The sequence below is a fragment of the Exserohilum turcica genome (assembly GCF_000359705.1).
Source record: "Exserohilum turcica Et28A unplaced genomic scaffold SETTUscaffold_24, whole genome shotgun sequence".
Taxonomy (NCBI): Eukaryota; Fungi; Ascomycota; class Dothideomycetes; order Pleosporales; family Pleosporaceae; genus Exserohilum; species Exserohilum turcicum.
In genome coordinates this window covers 296,220-308,338 of record NW_007360070.1, presented here as the reverse complement: position 1 = coordinate 308,338, position 12,119 = coordinate 296,220, and the positions used below count along the sequence as shown (strand labels likewise).

The window sequence follows — 12,119 nt, the reverse complement described above, 5'->3', positions numbered from 1 at the left end:
CTGCGCTCTAGGGAGCAATCGCGAGGTATACAAGAGGTTGTATTCGATAGAGAGCTATAGAGTCTACTTGCGTGGTGTTTATTTACTTGTCGGAGAAAGGTTGCACCGAGTGTCTGAGCGCGTCGTCTGGGCGCCGCTCAGGCCTCGCACAGATGCCGGGTTGCAGAGTAAGACCTGGCGTCTGCTGCTTGACCGAGATTCCATCGAGGAGCTATCCAAAGGGCGTTCAGCCCGTTACATCTACCTCTACTTAGGTTTTAGCTAATCTAACCCTACCTCTACTTAGGTCTTAGCTAACCTAACTCTACCTCTACTTAGGTCTTAGTAACCCTACCTCTACTTATGCTAAGGAACTTTAGTGTAGGTAGAGGTAGGAGTAGGGCTAGGTATTATATAAGCTAACCTTACCCCTACTCTACCCCTACCCATTCGCCAGTCTAATACTACCTTTCCCTAACAGTGGCCCACACCCCTGGCATAACAAAAAAGGACACACTAGAGCTTCCTGCTACCATAGAGCCTATTTGCTACCTACCCCTTATTAGTGGCGCACAATCCGATTGACCTCACGGTGTAGAGGTAGCATCTCAATTTCTCTATCTACCTTGACATTTGTCATTCTCACATGCCTTTTTCAGCCAAGCAAGAGGTAGCGGCCAAATCCATCAAAGGCCAATAGAATTCCGAGTTTACAAATTCATTTCTGGCCGCCATGTGCAGGGCTCCTAGTATCTTACATGCAACTATGCTAAGCTTTTTCGCTTGTGCATGGTTGGGGATTATTATATCTGACTATTTAAGCGCTGTCTAGCTTTGCACGGTTCACGTGCTGATATCCGTCATGAAACATCTTCCCGCCTAAGGCCCGGCCAAACTTTTAATCGGAATCATCCGATAGCGTAAGTACAGAGAACATCTGTTCGCCGAATGCGCTCTTGAAAACAGGTATGCTTTTCTTCGTCATCCACACTGTCAACACCGGTACCTTTCTCACTAGCGCCTTGTCTTTCCTCGCATCGGTCCCAAGAGTACCGCGCTCATCTACGTCCATAGGCTCAAACGCCTCCTCTTCTTCCGGCGTATCTTGAGCCTCAGCATCCTCACTCTTTTCGTTCCCCTCCGTAGCTTTAGTTTTCCGCTTGACCTCGACGCTCCAAAGCATCGTGTACATGGCCCACGTCTCCACGTCCCCGTTGCCCTCTTGCTCTTTGCCAGTCGGTGCGACAATCCGTCGCACCATGTCTACGATTCCTACCAGCTTGGTGGTACCTTCGCCTTGCGCTGATACTGCTATAACAACATCTTCCTTGTTCAACGCTTTGGGCAGCTCAATTGTAGATGCGGCGTCCTTGTAGGCCCCCAGGTACGTCTTTAATCGATTTATGCCGGATTTGACATTCTGGTTTTTCGAGAAGACGACTGGTACTATGTTCTTCGTGCTTTGTAGGCGAGCTTGGTTTTCGAGGAGTTTGAGGAGGTCGGGAGGTAGTCGTGTCCAGGGCTCGTACAGCGACGGATGTATGGTAGGCGGGGAGGGTTGCGACTGTTGCGATTGCTTCTTTTCCGTGTGCGCAGTGCCGTTCTGAGCCTTTCGCTTCTTATTTGGGACCGGAATTTCTTCAGACGCCCCAATTATTGGTAGTGTAGGGCCCTCGCTCGAGTATGGTGGTGTCGCTGTGATTGCAGTGGTGTTGGCGTCTCTTTCGGATGAAGACGTGAACATCTCGCTCATGCGCTTCGGTTTCGCCATGTCTGTTACTCTAGGAATTGTCGCATCGCCGGCAATCCCAGTTTCATATGAGTATTTGGTGTGGTTGCCGATTCATGGGCAAGGGCGCAGCGACGAAAGTTGGGAGAGCTTGACGCGCCAAAATCTCAGGGCGCGCCGGCGATAAGGAACAGCCGTGCGTTCTTATCGCCGGCCAGTGCATGCTCGTCATCATGCCTGGCTGTCCAGATCCACATCACGTACACCAACATAATCAGTCAACCTTTAATTGCGAAACACGGGTATTCCAACGGTGTGGATGTATTAGCGCATCATGGATGATATAGCGTCCGAGTCTCAAGTCTCGACAGATCTCTCGATGCAAGAAGCCTGTCAAGACAATACCGCGTGCGTTGCGCTGAGGAAAATCACGAGCTTGGATCCACGACTGACCTAATTTAGCAACCCACAAGCCAGCCCAGACTTGGGTCTTGTGCATCTTCCGGCCGAGATCCGCGTGATGATATACGAATACACGTTTGCCAATCAAACTGTTCACATTCATCCCAAGGCCGCCGATCCCGTTGGAAACCTCTACCTTTTGCGACGCCATGGGCCGCGGAAATACCAGCCTGTTGCCTCTTTGCTCATGACATGCCGCCTGATTCGCAATGAAGCGGCACCAACTTTCAATGCGCTTGTCATTTTCGATCTAACTCCGTACTACAATTGTATGGCGGCTGCGTACGAGCTGGGACCAGACATGTGCCAGACCATCAAGGCCATACGGGTCGAGCCAAGGCTTGCGAAAACGCTCTTTGCAGGGCTCAAGCAAGGCTTGACGCCGAATACACACTATCAGCATCTTTTGCCTTCGCTGCAGCATGTCTATATCCAGGATGGCCCGCTTTTCGGCGTCTTGGCTTTAAGTCATGGGCTAGCCGTCAGGGCCTTGAGGCATTATTTTGGACATGAAGATTTGCAAGTTCACTTTACTGGGTGATTTTGAATAGTCTCAGTAGTTGGTACTTGGAACCAGGATACTGGATAATAACGCCCGGGTATGCACTTTTGGTGTCGTCCGTCAACTATCACATGCTTTGTAGTCACTGCTACATCAAAGGCGATATGGTCTCATTGAAACCTTGTCAGCTATTCAGCCAGCGAAGGACCGGAATATCTACTCTTATTGGCACTCCTACAATAAGATCTACACATACTTGATCAGCGAGATCAAGTTTCGCTCCGACTTCCTTAGGTTGTAGCCTTGTCGCTACCCATTCATACATCTTGCAAGACGAAGGGAGACATCGATAATAATAAAAAGCGCGTTGTTAGAGACAGCATGAACATAATCAGAACAACTTTTGGGAAAAAAAAACAGCCATCTCTGATCTTGCATTGAACCAGGAGAGAAACAATCAACCCAAAGCCGATTCCACTTCCCGACTATTGCACAAAGACGTAACAAATATCCCCACACTCGCCATGACCACCTTCCTCCACGCAAACCCAAAGTGCTTAGAATCAGCATCTCAACCCTCCCATACATAAAACACACGTCCTTTCTCTTCTCCCCAAACATCTCCCAGAACCTCGCACCCTCAACCTCCGCATACTGCAAAACCCCTCACACCCTCCGATAAATCGCCGCATCAATCCCCAGCGCAGCACTCATAACCTTTTTCGTCCACTCACTGACGGGCTGCAGCGGCTTGACCGTATCGCCCAAGTCGTTGTCAGCGCTGAATTCATGGATAGCTAGAAAGGACAGTTGCTGTTCGTTACTATGCCCACTACTGCCACTTCCACTTCCACTTCCATTTCCATTTTCACTTCCGCTGTTAGTCCCGTTATCGCTGTCGCTGCTGCTATTCTCCTGCGCAACAAGCAAATACCGACACGTGCGGCGCCACCCGGGCTGCAGCGACATGTGCTCGTTGTGCTCGGAGCGGTACCAGGAATCGAGTTCTGCGGCGCCGTCGGGTGGGGGCTGCATGAGGGCTAGGAGGATGGTGTGGGCTGGTGTGTTGGAGTCTGTATGTAGTGACGAAGTATCAGCCTTTTGTCCATGTCCATTCTTTGAGTAAAGATGTAGGATTTTCCTGTTTCGCTTCGTTGATGAATATTTTTTTTCTTTCTTTTTTTTCTTTCCCACCCACTTTGGTCTCTCTTTTTCCCTTTTTTTTAGCTTTTTTTTCTTTTGGTTTACTGATTCTTTTTTACCCGTTTCTCTCGAATCGTTTTATGTTTTTTTTTATTCTCTTTTCTTTAACACTTTCGTCGTCATCGTACTTTTACTTGTAATAGTATACGTCCCCCTCACCCATCCAAGCTGCGACTCTTTCTCCACCCAAAACCCAAACCCTAAAAACACAAAGACTAGAAAAAATTATAATGAAAATCAGGAAATCGAGAAATACACATACCTCCGTCTCCCCCCTTTCCCCCCGCCTTCCCATACACCTGAACTTCCTTGAAGACTCTAACATCCACCCCCCCTCCTCCACCACCACCAGCAACCCCCTGATCCGCCCAAAACTTACGCACCTGCCTCACATTAACACGCTGCACATCCGCCACTGCACTCACAACGACATGTGTTTTGGCGTAATCTGGATGCGCGGCTTTGTACCGGGTGGAAGATGTGGTGCCGAGGATGTGCGAGGTGAAGAGGAGGGGGAGGAGGGATAGATTTTCTTCTTGTTTTGCTTCTTCTTGTTGTTGTTCTTGTTGTTGTTGCTGGGTTTCTGGGGCTTCGGGTTGTTCGGGATTGGTAGTATTGGTGGTGTTGGTGTTGGTGCTGGGGGGCTGGATAAAGGAGAGGATGATGCCTGGAGTGGTAGTGCTGCTGGTGGTGAAGGTAGAGGAAAATGCCATTGCAAGTTTTTTTTATTTCAATGACGTACTGGGGTAGGTTGGGATTATATATGTTGACAAGCGGCTGTTGACGGAAATGTGTGGGTTGATTGGTATACTGTTGTCGTGGTTGAGAAGCGGGAAGACGTACATGTAGGTGTAAGGTAAGTAAGCTTGCTTTCTCCACTCCACCCCCGCCCACTTTACCCGGATCAAGTTTTCCGGCGTGGGCGAGCTGGCATAGGCGTCGGCATGGTATAAGTAGAGAAAGTGCATCTGGTATAAGATGAATGCCGAGGGTTTCGGAAAAGAAGCGCCTTAATAGGGCTCTATGCATATTTGTTCTATCTCTTTTATGTAAAAATACATCTAGCAGTAATACAGCGTAATTATATACACGCCATCTACAGCTTGCTCTTCTCAATGCGCTTAAACAAAACATCGCTATCGGGGTATGGGTCAACGGTAATGCTGTTGAGGGGGTTGAGCTCGCTGGCTCTGTAAAACATATCCTCGTACACCTTTCCGTCGGAGCGTCCCAGACTACTGTCAAGGACCCAGTCGTCGAAGCCCCAGGCATCGACAAGGCTGACGGCGTGTGGGCGGATGTCTTTGAGCAAGGCCATAACAGTGTTGGTCCTGGCAAGCATGATCTGGATCTTGCTGCAGGCGCCAGAGGCGTAGAATTCGGAGCCTTCTTGCTCGAGTGTGTGTAGGGCGAAAAGACGGAACAGCTTGGTCAAAATCTCCAAAAGGTTCTTGTCGATCTTGCCCTCCTGTTCAAACTTCTTCAGCGTGGACAGGTTGGTTTTGACGACCATGTACTGGGCGTGAGCCTTGCTCAGGCGGTAGAAATCCACAAGGAGGTCGTTCCAAGGCTTCTTGTTCTCGTCGCGGTGCTTGTGGGCCTCGAAAGCGAGGAAAGACACGCGCCAGGCAAAGGCGGCAACGAGATCGTCATCGGATCCAATAATGTCAAAGGCACAGCCAATGTTTCGGCGGGCGTGGAACTCGGAAAGAATTTGAGTCGTGTCGTTTGTAGGCTTGTCGCCCTTGAGGACAGAGCGGACAGATTTGAGCATCTGCAGGAATGTAAGCGTAGTTCAGGAGAATCAAACAAGAGAAAACTTACGTAGCGAGCCACTTGCTGGGTTAGCATGTAGTTGTCGCCCTCCCATGTAACGGTAGGGAGGTAGTCAGAGTACCAAGTTCCGATACCACTGAAGCTAGAGTAGCCGTGACCACCGCAGGCGCGTCGGCAGACCTCAAGTCCCTCGGCTGCAATTGAACTGCTGAGCGACTTCAGAGCACACGATGAAGCGTGTAGATCTGCGAGCATATCACTGCCAGAATTGACCTCTTCCGGTCCGGCTCCGCGCTTGCTTGGGGCGTTGTTGGCGCTGCCCTGAGCGATCTTCTTCTGGTTTTCTTTGTACATGTCCATCATGGCCTTTCCAGTAAAATGAAGGGCAAAGGTGGCGGCAAGAAGTGGCAGCAGACGGATCTGGACCATGGTGTAGTTGAGAACCGGTGTCTCGGCTTCTCCAGCAGGGGCATCGCGGTCCTGGAACTGACGGCGCACGGCACAGTAACGGGTTGCAATTGTCACACCGCGAGCGAGAACGCTGCCGGCTTGCATGACAATTGTGGAACGCACCCAGGTAAGAGTACCGTAGACGAGAGATGGCGCACCACGGCGACCAAACTTGTTGGTGTTGGGGTCAACGTGCGTGTAGCGAGCCAGCATGCTGATGTGTGGGACCTTGACCTGGTTGAACAAGAGGAAGCCATTGTCCATGGTGTTGTAGCCAAACTTGGGGCCAATGTCTCCAATGTGGATGTTCTCGAGTGGCTCATGCGTCTTCAGGTCTCGGATCTGGACGCAGAATGGGGTTGGTCCATACGATTTGCCGTCGATGATGAGCTGGGCCATGACAACCGCATGGTTGGCAGTCCTTCCCAAGGATCCAATCCACCACTTGCTGGCGGTCAGATGGGGCGAGTGGATGGTGAAGGTCTTGTCGTCTTTGTTCCAAGTAGCGGTTGTTTCGAGACCACGGACGTTGGAGCCGTGGCCAAGCTCGGTTTGAGCATAGCATCCGATGATTTTGTAATCATTGGCCTTTGTGAGCCACTTTTCCTGCTGCTCCGGGGTGCCTTGACCTTTCAGCGTGACCTTTGTATGTCGTTAGCCCATCATCAGCCCGACTCGTGACGTGGCCATACCTTGAACATGGAGTCGTGGAGGCCATATGGCCCTGGCTCACCAATGAGGTCGGTAGCCGTGTGGAACTCGTCTTGTGTCCAGTTGTGCTGCTTCTTGAGGATCCTCAGGCGCTTCTCTCTTGCGAGGGCGCGCTCGAACCTGTCTATCCTGCCCATGAAGTAGTTCTGGGACTTGTCGAAGACCTTCTCCGACTTGAGGATATCGAGCACCTTGTTCCTCCTGTCAATGACATCCTGCGTGTGCAGAAGCACCTCGAGATCTTGCACGGGCACACTGGAGCCGTCGCGCTCTGCCTTGAGCAGCTCGTGCCCCTGGATGCCCGAAGGCTTCAGCTGCTTGACCCAGTCTGGAGTTTGCTTCATTGTGATGTCTGATTGATGATTGAGGGACGGGGACGGGGACGGGGAGCGGTCTGGGGGAGTATAAGTATGGGAGCAAGATGAGCCTCGGCTGCCGATCGCGTCCGAAGGGTCCATGACGCGCTAATTCAAGTTCCGAGGTACAAAGGGCGCACGAGACGCGTGTGAGGCCTGAGGCTGAGGATTGCGCATCAGAGGAAAGCCCGAGACGGCCAACCGCCCATGGAAACAGAGCAGGCGTGTCATGCTCGTTTGCATGTGTGCGCTCGTGATAATGATAGATTGCACACAATTGTGCGGGAGGCGCTAAACCCAAAATCCCGCGCACATGTGAGATCGACGTCTGATTTGGCCAACCACGCCCATCTGCGCGGCATCTGGCGCAGCCAATTGGTTGCGAGGAGGCGAGCGCCAGGCATGGCGATTGCAGGCATTCTGATCCCATGCATGGCTCTGCGACGATGCGAAGGCGAGACGGGTTGTCGGGGAGTTTCTCATGGGGGGTGTGGGCGGCAGCGGTGGTGGCGTGGCGGGCGTGGCGGGCGTGGCGGACGTGGCGGGCGTGGCGGGCGTGGTGGCTGTGGTGGCTGTGGCAGTGGCAGTGGCAGGGCATATCGATAAGGCTGGCTGCACGTGACGCGTCGACGAGGCCCGCCGCGCACTGCCACTGCATTCGATTCAACAAGAAGTATTTCTGTTTCTGTGCGCGCCGGTGACAAAACACGTTGGGGCTACTGCCACCACTACGGCTAGCAGAGGCTAGTTGCTTTGGCCTCTACACCCACACCTGGCAGCAGGCTATGTCATGTAGGTACAAGCGTCGCCCGCCCACCGTGACACGGCCGCCGCGCTGTGGTGGCAAAACAGGCGTCATTTGGGCACATTTTTTCTCCTGGCCATGGCTGCGTAGGGCGCGCCTGTCTCCATCTATGTATGAAGATGCACTCTGGCTCTGGCCTTCTCGGGCGCACAGCAGAGGCAGAGCATGCGTGTGGGCGGCACATGCTGGCTGCATTGCATCGCTGCTGCCACCGGCGCCCGCCCGCAGCAACGCAGCAATGGACCCCGGCGCGGCATCTGGACCCTTTGATATACCGCACCCACTGCCCACACCCGACATGTCTAGCCATGTAGGTGTCCATAGCGAGGCCTTCTCCTTGGGCCGTCGGCGACGAGGCTACCGCGACCCGCTAAACCGCCCCGGTCTGGCGAAGGCGAGCGGGCACGCCCTTCCACTTCTGCCGTCGCCGGGACGAGGCTGATAAGGGCCGTTGGGCATGGGCTTGTACATGTATGGAGAGTGCTGCTGGGCGAGGCACGCGAGCTCCTGCAGCCGCCAGAGAGGGAGAGAGAGCGGCGGGCGGGCGGGCGCAACAAGAAAAGCAAGCGTCCAGGCGCCGGCGACGCTGCCATTGCCATTGCCATGCACCGCCTCGCCGGGGAGCCGAGCATGGCGGGCCCAGACACGCAGTGGGCGCGTACAGGTGTATTGGCACTGACAGGCCGCAACGCGGAACGGCCATGGGCGTGCTGAGCGCGAGGGCAGAGGGCAGAGGGCGAGGGCGAGAGCTGGTGGGGGGGAAACGGGACAGAGAATGCGCTTCCGTCATGCTTTTTGGCCTCGAAAACAGCCACAGCCCACTAGCGTGCACGGCCTTGCTGGCACTGGCACTGGCACTGGCACTGGCACAGCGTAACGGAGCGGAGCGTCACTTTCTCTGCCTACAACACCAACGCCAACCTGTTGATCCCGCCCCTGCCCACGAGCTAAAGCACGCAATTCTTTTCCCGCCCGCTTGTGCCCTGCGGCATACTCCAGCCTTGCTGCACAGCTCCGCCTTCTCTCCTTCTTTCTCTCTCTCTCTCTCTTTCTCCCTCCCTCCCCCTCCCCTCCCACCTGCTGCGGCGCCCACCGAACCCTGAATTGCTCCCCCCCCCACCACTCCCATCTGTACACCTTTGGAATTCTATGCCCCCAAGGCGGTCTGCCACGAATCTCAGACTCCCTCGCCTCTTCCCCCACGAGTCTTCCTAGGTGCCCGACAACATGGGTCAGACGCTCTCCGAGCCCGTCGTCGACAAGGTAATTGCCTCTCAATGCTGGCCCCCCGCCCCCGCACTGTGCGCTACTTGCACGCCCCTTAAACGTGGCGACGGTCGCCTGCATCGAGCTGCACCCGCCGGCGTCCGCCTCCGCAGGACGTGAAAATGTTGACATTCCGTCTCTCTAGAAATCCGAAAATGGCGATGGCGAGTCACTCATCTACGGCGTCTCCTCGATGCAGGGCTGGCGCATCAGCATGGAGGACGCGCACGCCGCCGTGCTAGACTTCAATGCCGAGGACGGCAAGCCCACGTCGGGCGACAAGCGACTGGCCTTTTTCGGCGTATATGACGGGCACGGCGGTGACAAGGTGGCGTTGTATGCTGGTGAGCAGCTGCACAAGATTGTCGCAAAGCAAGAGGCATTCAAGGAGGGAGACATCAAGAAGGCTCTGCAGGACGGCTTCCTGGCAACAGACCGCGAGATACTGTGCGGTAAGTCGATTGCTGCCACCCCTCTGACGGGTGCAGCACGCGCAGGCTGACGCTGGGCCCACAGACCCCAAGTACGAAGAGGAAGTTTCTGGCTGCACCGCCTCGGTCGGTGTGCTGTCAAAAGACAAAATCTACGTTGTATGTCGTCCCCACATGGCACAAAATTACAAGGCTCACACAGACAGGCCAACGCGGGTGATTCGCGCACTGTTCTCGGAGTCAAGGGCAGGGCAAAGCCGCTCTCATTCGACCACAAGCCACAGAACGAGGGTAAGGAAACCCGCCAGCACACAGCCATCACCACTAACAGCTTGCCCAGCCGAAAAAGCACGCATTCAAGCCGCAGGTGGCTTTGTCGACTTTGGCCGTGTCAACGGTAACCTTGCCCTGTCGCGCGCAATAGGCGATTTCGAATTCAAGAAGAGCGCCGATCTCCCTCCCGAGCAGCAAATAGTGACGGCCTATCCTGATGTGGAGATACACGACATCAACCCGGACGACGAGTTTCTGATTGTTGCCTGTGACGGTGAGTAACTAGACGTCTGTAATCGCACATTCTTTTTTTGCTGACGAGCCGCTAGGTATCTGGGACTGCCAGTCTTCTCAGGCCGTTGTAGAATTCGTTAGGCGCGGGATTGTCGCGAAGCAGGACCTGGCATCCATTTGCGAGAATATGATGGACAACTGTCTGGCTTCGAACAGCGACACGGGAGGTGTTGGCTGCGACAACATGACAATGATTATTGTTGGTCTCCTGCAGGGAAGGACAAAGGAGCAGTGGTACGAGGATATCGCAAAGCGGGTTGCGAATGGAGAGGGTCTATGTGCGCCGCCAGAGTATGGCAAGTCAGAAGATCCAGCCAAATCTCCCGAGCAGGGCGAGTAGTTCAGTTCTAATACAATCGTGTAGCCGAGTTCCGCGGTCCCGGTGTTCACCATCGCATTGACGACTCTCCTGATGACATCGACATGGATCTCGACAGCCGATTCCGACCAGGTAACAGCAACGGCGGCCGTATTATTCTTCTTGGCGATGGTACCGAAGTCTCGACGGGAGACAATGAGGCCGAAATGTTTGACCACGAGGATGAGGACAAGGACCTGGATTCGCAAGTCAACAAGTACAACCAGGCGGCCGACAGCAAGTCGCGTCAGGATCGTCAAGGCACACCGGGCCCCCAGCACGAGAGCAAAGTCCAAGTAACCGAGTCGCCATCCTCGGTGCAGACTGACCGGTCTGACGCTCCCGAGCCACAATCAAAAGAGGCTCAAGCTAATCAGCAACCTGACGCTGGCGCGGCCCAGGCAAGCAAGAAATAGCTTGTGCTTGCTTGACCTGGCCACAGCATTGATATGTGGCTCTATAAGATGAACCCCCGATGCATTTCAATATGCAATGTCTTTCTTACGAATTTTTTTCTGATGCAAGCGACGACGGGTGTTGGTTTCCTGCAGGATCAAAGTAGCGGGTCATGGAAACAAGCCTCAGGGAACGCATGCGGGCAGTGTCACGAAATGATACCTGGCGGACTAGACCGTCGCCATCCTCTATGCCTAGCTATCTTTTTACTTTATGACAACATTGGTTCAACCCTACCCTAGCACTTGTGCCTTACCTGCACCGCGGACGTGATGTGTATGTGATGACGTCATGCTGCTGTCCGTGTTCGTACCCGTGTCCGTGTCCGTGTCCGTGTCCCGCCTGAGCAAGCTCACGAGCAATGCCGTCATGGTGTGCCGCCAACTCAGCCTTTCTAATCTAGGCCTTTGTCTGAGTAAGCATGCAACAGTGACGGTGCTGCGTTGTCCCCATAGATGTTGTTGCATTCAATCCAAAGATATGGTTACTTTGCTGCTGCATCACATGCCTTGATACTCATCCGCTGACCTAGTTTCGAGACCACTTATCTAAAAAGAGATTTGACACTCAGCCTCGGAGTATAAAGTCAGTAGAATATGGTTCTAGGATGGCCTTGGTAGCTAGTTGTAGAATCAATGCTATGTATGTTTACTGCTGCAGTGGGAGGGAAATTGAGTATAGCTGTAGGAGCGGGATTTGATAATTGTATAGTCTACCGCTTATTTGCTGGTATGATCAGTATATTTGGAGTACATTATGATCGCGTAGGGTGACCTGCACTGCGAAAAAGATGGCTTGAAGTGTGGGGTTTTACAGACTATGTTTAGTTTACTGTGTTGTAGATTGAAACTTATATTAATAAGTATTCATGTAGGTTCTCACAATACTTTTATAGTAAGCAGATTATACTTCCCATTGATTCCAAAATTACTCTGACACGACTTCTTACACATACACCTCAGTGAAATGCGGGCAAGCTCTGTATGCTTTGGTGCTCGCTCCGCTTGTGCAGCATACCAATGACGCACCACACGCCACTCAGGCTGGATCGCGACTGGAACCATGCAC

At 53.4% G+C, this 12,119-nt stretch overlaps 5 protein-coding genes across 5 annotated transcripts; 2 read left to right on the top strand and 3 right to left on the bottom strand.

Annotated features, from left to right (window-relative positions):
- Positions 1 to 692: 692 nt before the first annotated feature.
- Positions 693 to 1,756, bottom strand: SETTUDRAFT_132199 (uncharacterized protein). The gene has a single exon (XM_008028432.1). The coding sequence runs from the start codon at positions 1,748 to 1,750 to the stop codon at positions 878 to 880; it is 873 nt and encodes a 290-aa protein (XP_008026623.1). The 5' UTR covers positions 1,751 to 1,756; the 3' UTR covers positions 693 to 877.
- Positions 1,757 to 2,042: 286 nt separating this feature from the next.
- SETTUDRAFT_47833 (uncharacterized protein) lies at positions 2,043 to 3,064 on the top strand (the record flags this gene model as incomplete). The annotated part of the gene is made up of 2 exons (XM_008028364.1): positions 2,043 to 2,116; positions 2,171 to 3,064. The coding sequence occupies 2 exons, from the start codon at positions 2,043 to 2,045 to the stop codon at positions 2,709 to 2,711; spliced, it is 615 nt and encodes a 204-aa protein (XP_008026555.1). The 3' UTR covers positions 2,712 to 3,064.
- A 119-nt stretch (positions 3,065 to 3,183) lies between these two features.
- Positions 3,184 to 4,588, bottom strand: SETTUDRAFT_151928 (uncharacterized protein; the record flags this gene model as incomplete). The annotated part of the gene is made up of 2 exons (XM_008028431.1): positions 3,184 to 3,745; positions 4,138 to 4,588. The coding sequence occupies 2 exons, from the start codon at positions 4,586 to 4,588 to the stop codon at positions 3,339 to 3,341; spliced, it is 858 nt and encodes a 285-aa protein (XP_008026622.1). The 3' UTR covers positions 3,184 to 3,338.
- Positions 4,589 to 4,870: 282 nt separating this feature from the next.
- SETTUDRAFT_169612 (uncharacterized protein) lies at positions 4,871 to 7,184 on the bottom strand. Its single transcript, XM_008028430.1, has 3 exons — positions 6,794 to 7,184; positions 5,700 to 6,743; positions 4,871 to 5,649 (listed from the first exon to the last, which is right to left on the bottom strand). Exons 1-3 carry the CDS (start codon positions 7,154 to 7,156, stop codon positions 4,972 to 4,974), a joined length of 2,085 nt encoding a protein of 694 aa, XP_008026621.1. The 5' UTR covers positions 7,157 to 7,184; the 3' UTR covers positions 4,871 to 4,971.
- Positions 7,185 to 9,200: 2,016 nt separating this feature from the next.
- Positions 9,201 to 11,011, top strand: SETTUDRAFT_29015 (uncharacterized protein; the record flags this gene model as incomplete). Its single annotated transcript, XM_008028346.1, has 7 exons — positions 9,201 to 9,236; positions 9,385 to 9,691; positions 9,756 to 9,829; positions 9,877 to 9,961; positions 10,011 to 10,217; positions 10,273 to 10,515; positions 10,602 to 11,011. The coding sequence occupies 7 exons, from the start codon at positions 9,201 to 9,203 to the stop codon at positions 11,009 to 11,011; spliced, it is 1,362 nt and encodes a 453-aa protein (XP_008026537.1).
- Between the last annotated feature and the right edge of the window lie 1,108 nt (positions 11,012 to 12,119).

Excerpts from the sequence above, each read along its gene's own strand:
- SETTUDRAFT_132199 (XM_008028432.1), bottom strand. The coding sequence starts at position 1,750 with ATGGCGAAACCGAAGCGCATGAGCGAGATGTTCACGTCTTCATCCGAA.
- SETTUDRAFT_169612 (XM_008028430.1), bottom strand. The coding sequence starts at position 7,156 with ATGAAGCAAACTCCAGACTGGGTCAAGCAGCTGAAGCCTTCGGGCATC. Across the intron at positions 6,744-6,793 it reads TCCACGACTCCATGTTCAAG|GTCACGCTGAAAGGTCAAGG; the intron begins GTATGGCCACGT and ends CGACATACAAAG. Across the intron at positions 5,650-5,699 it reads CCCAGCAAGTGGCTCGCTAC|ATGCTCAAATCTGTCCGCTC; the intron begins GTAAGTTTTCTC and ends ACATTCCTGCAG.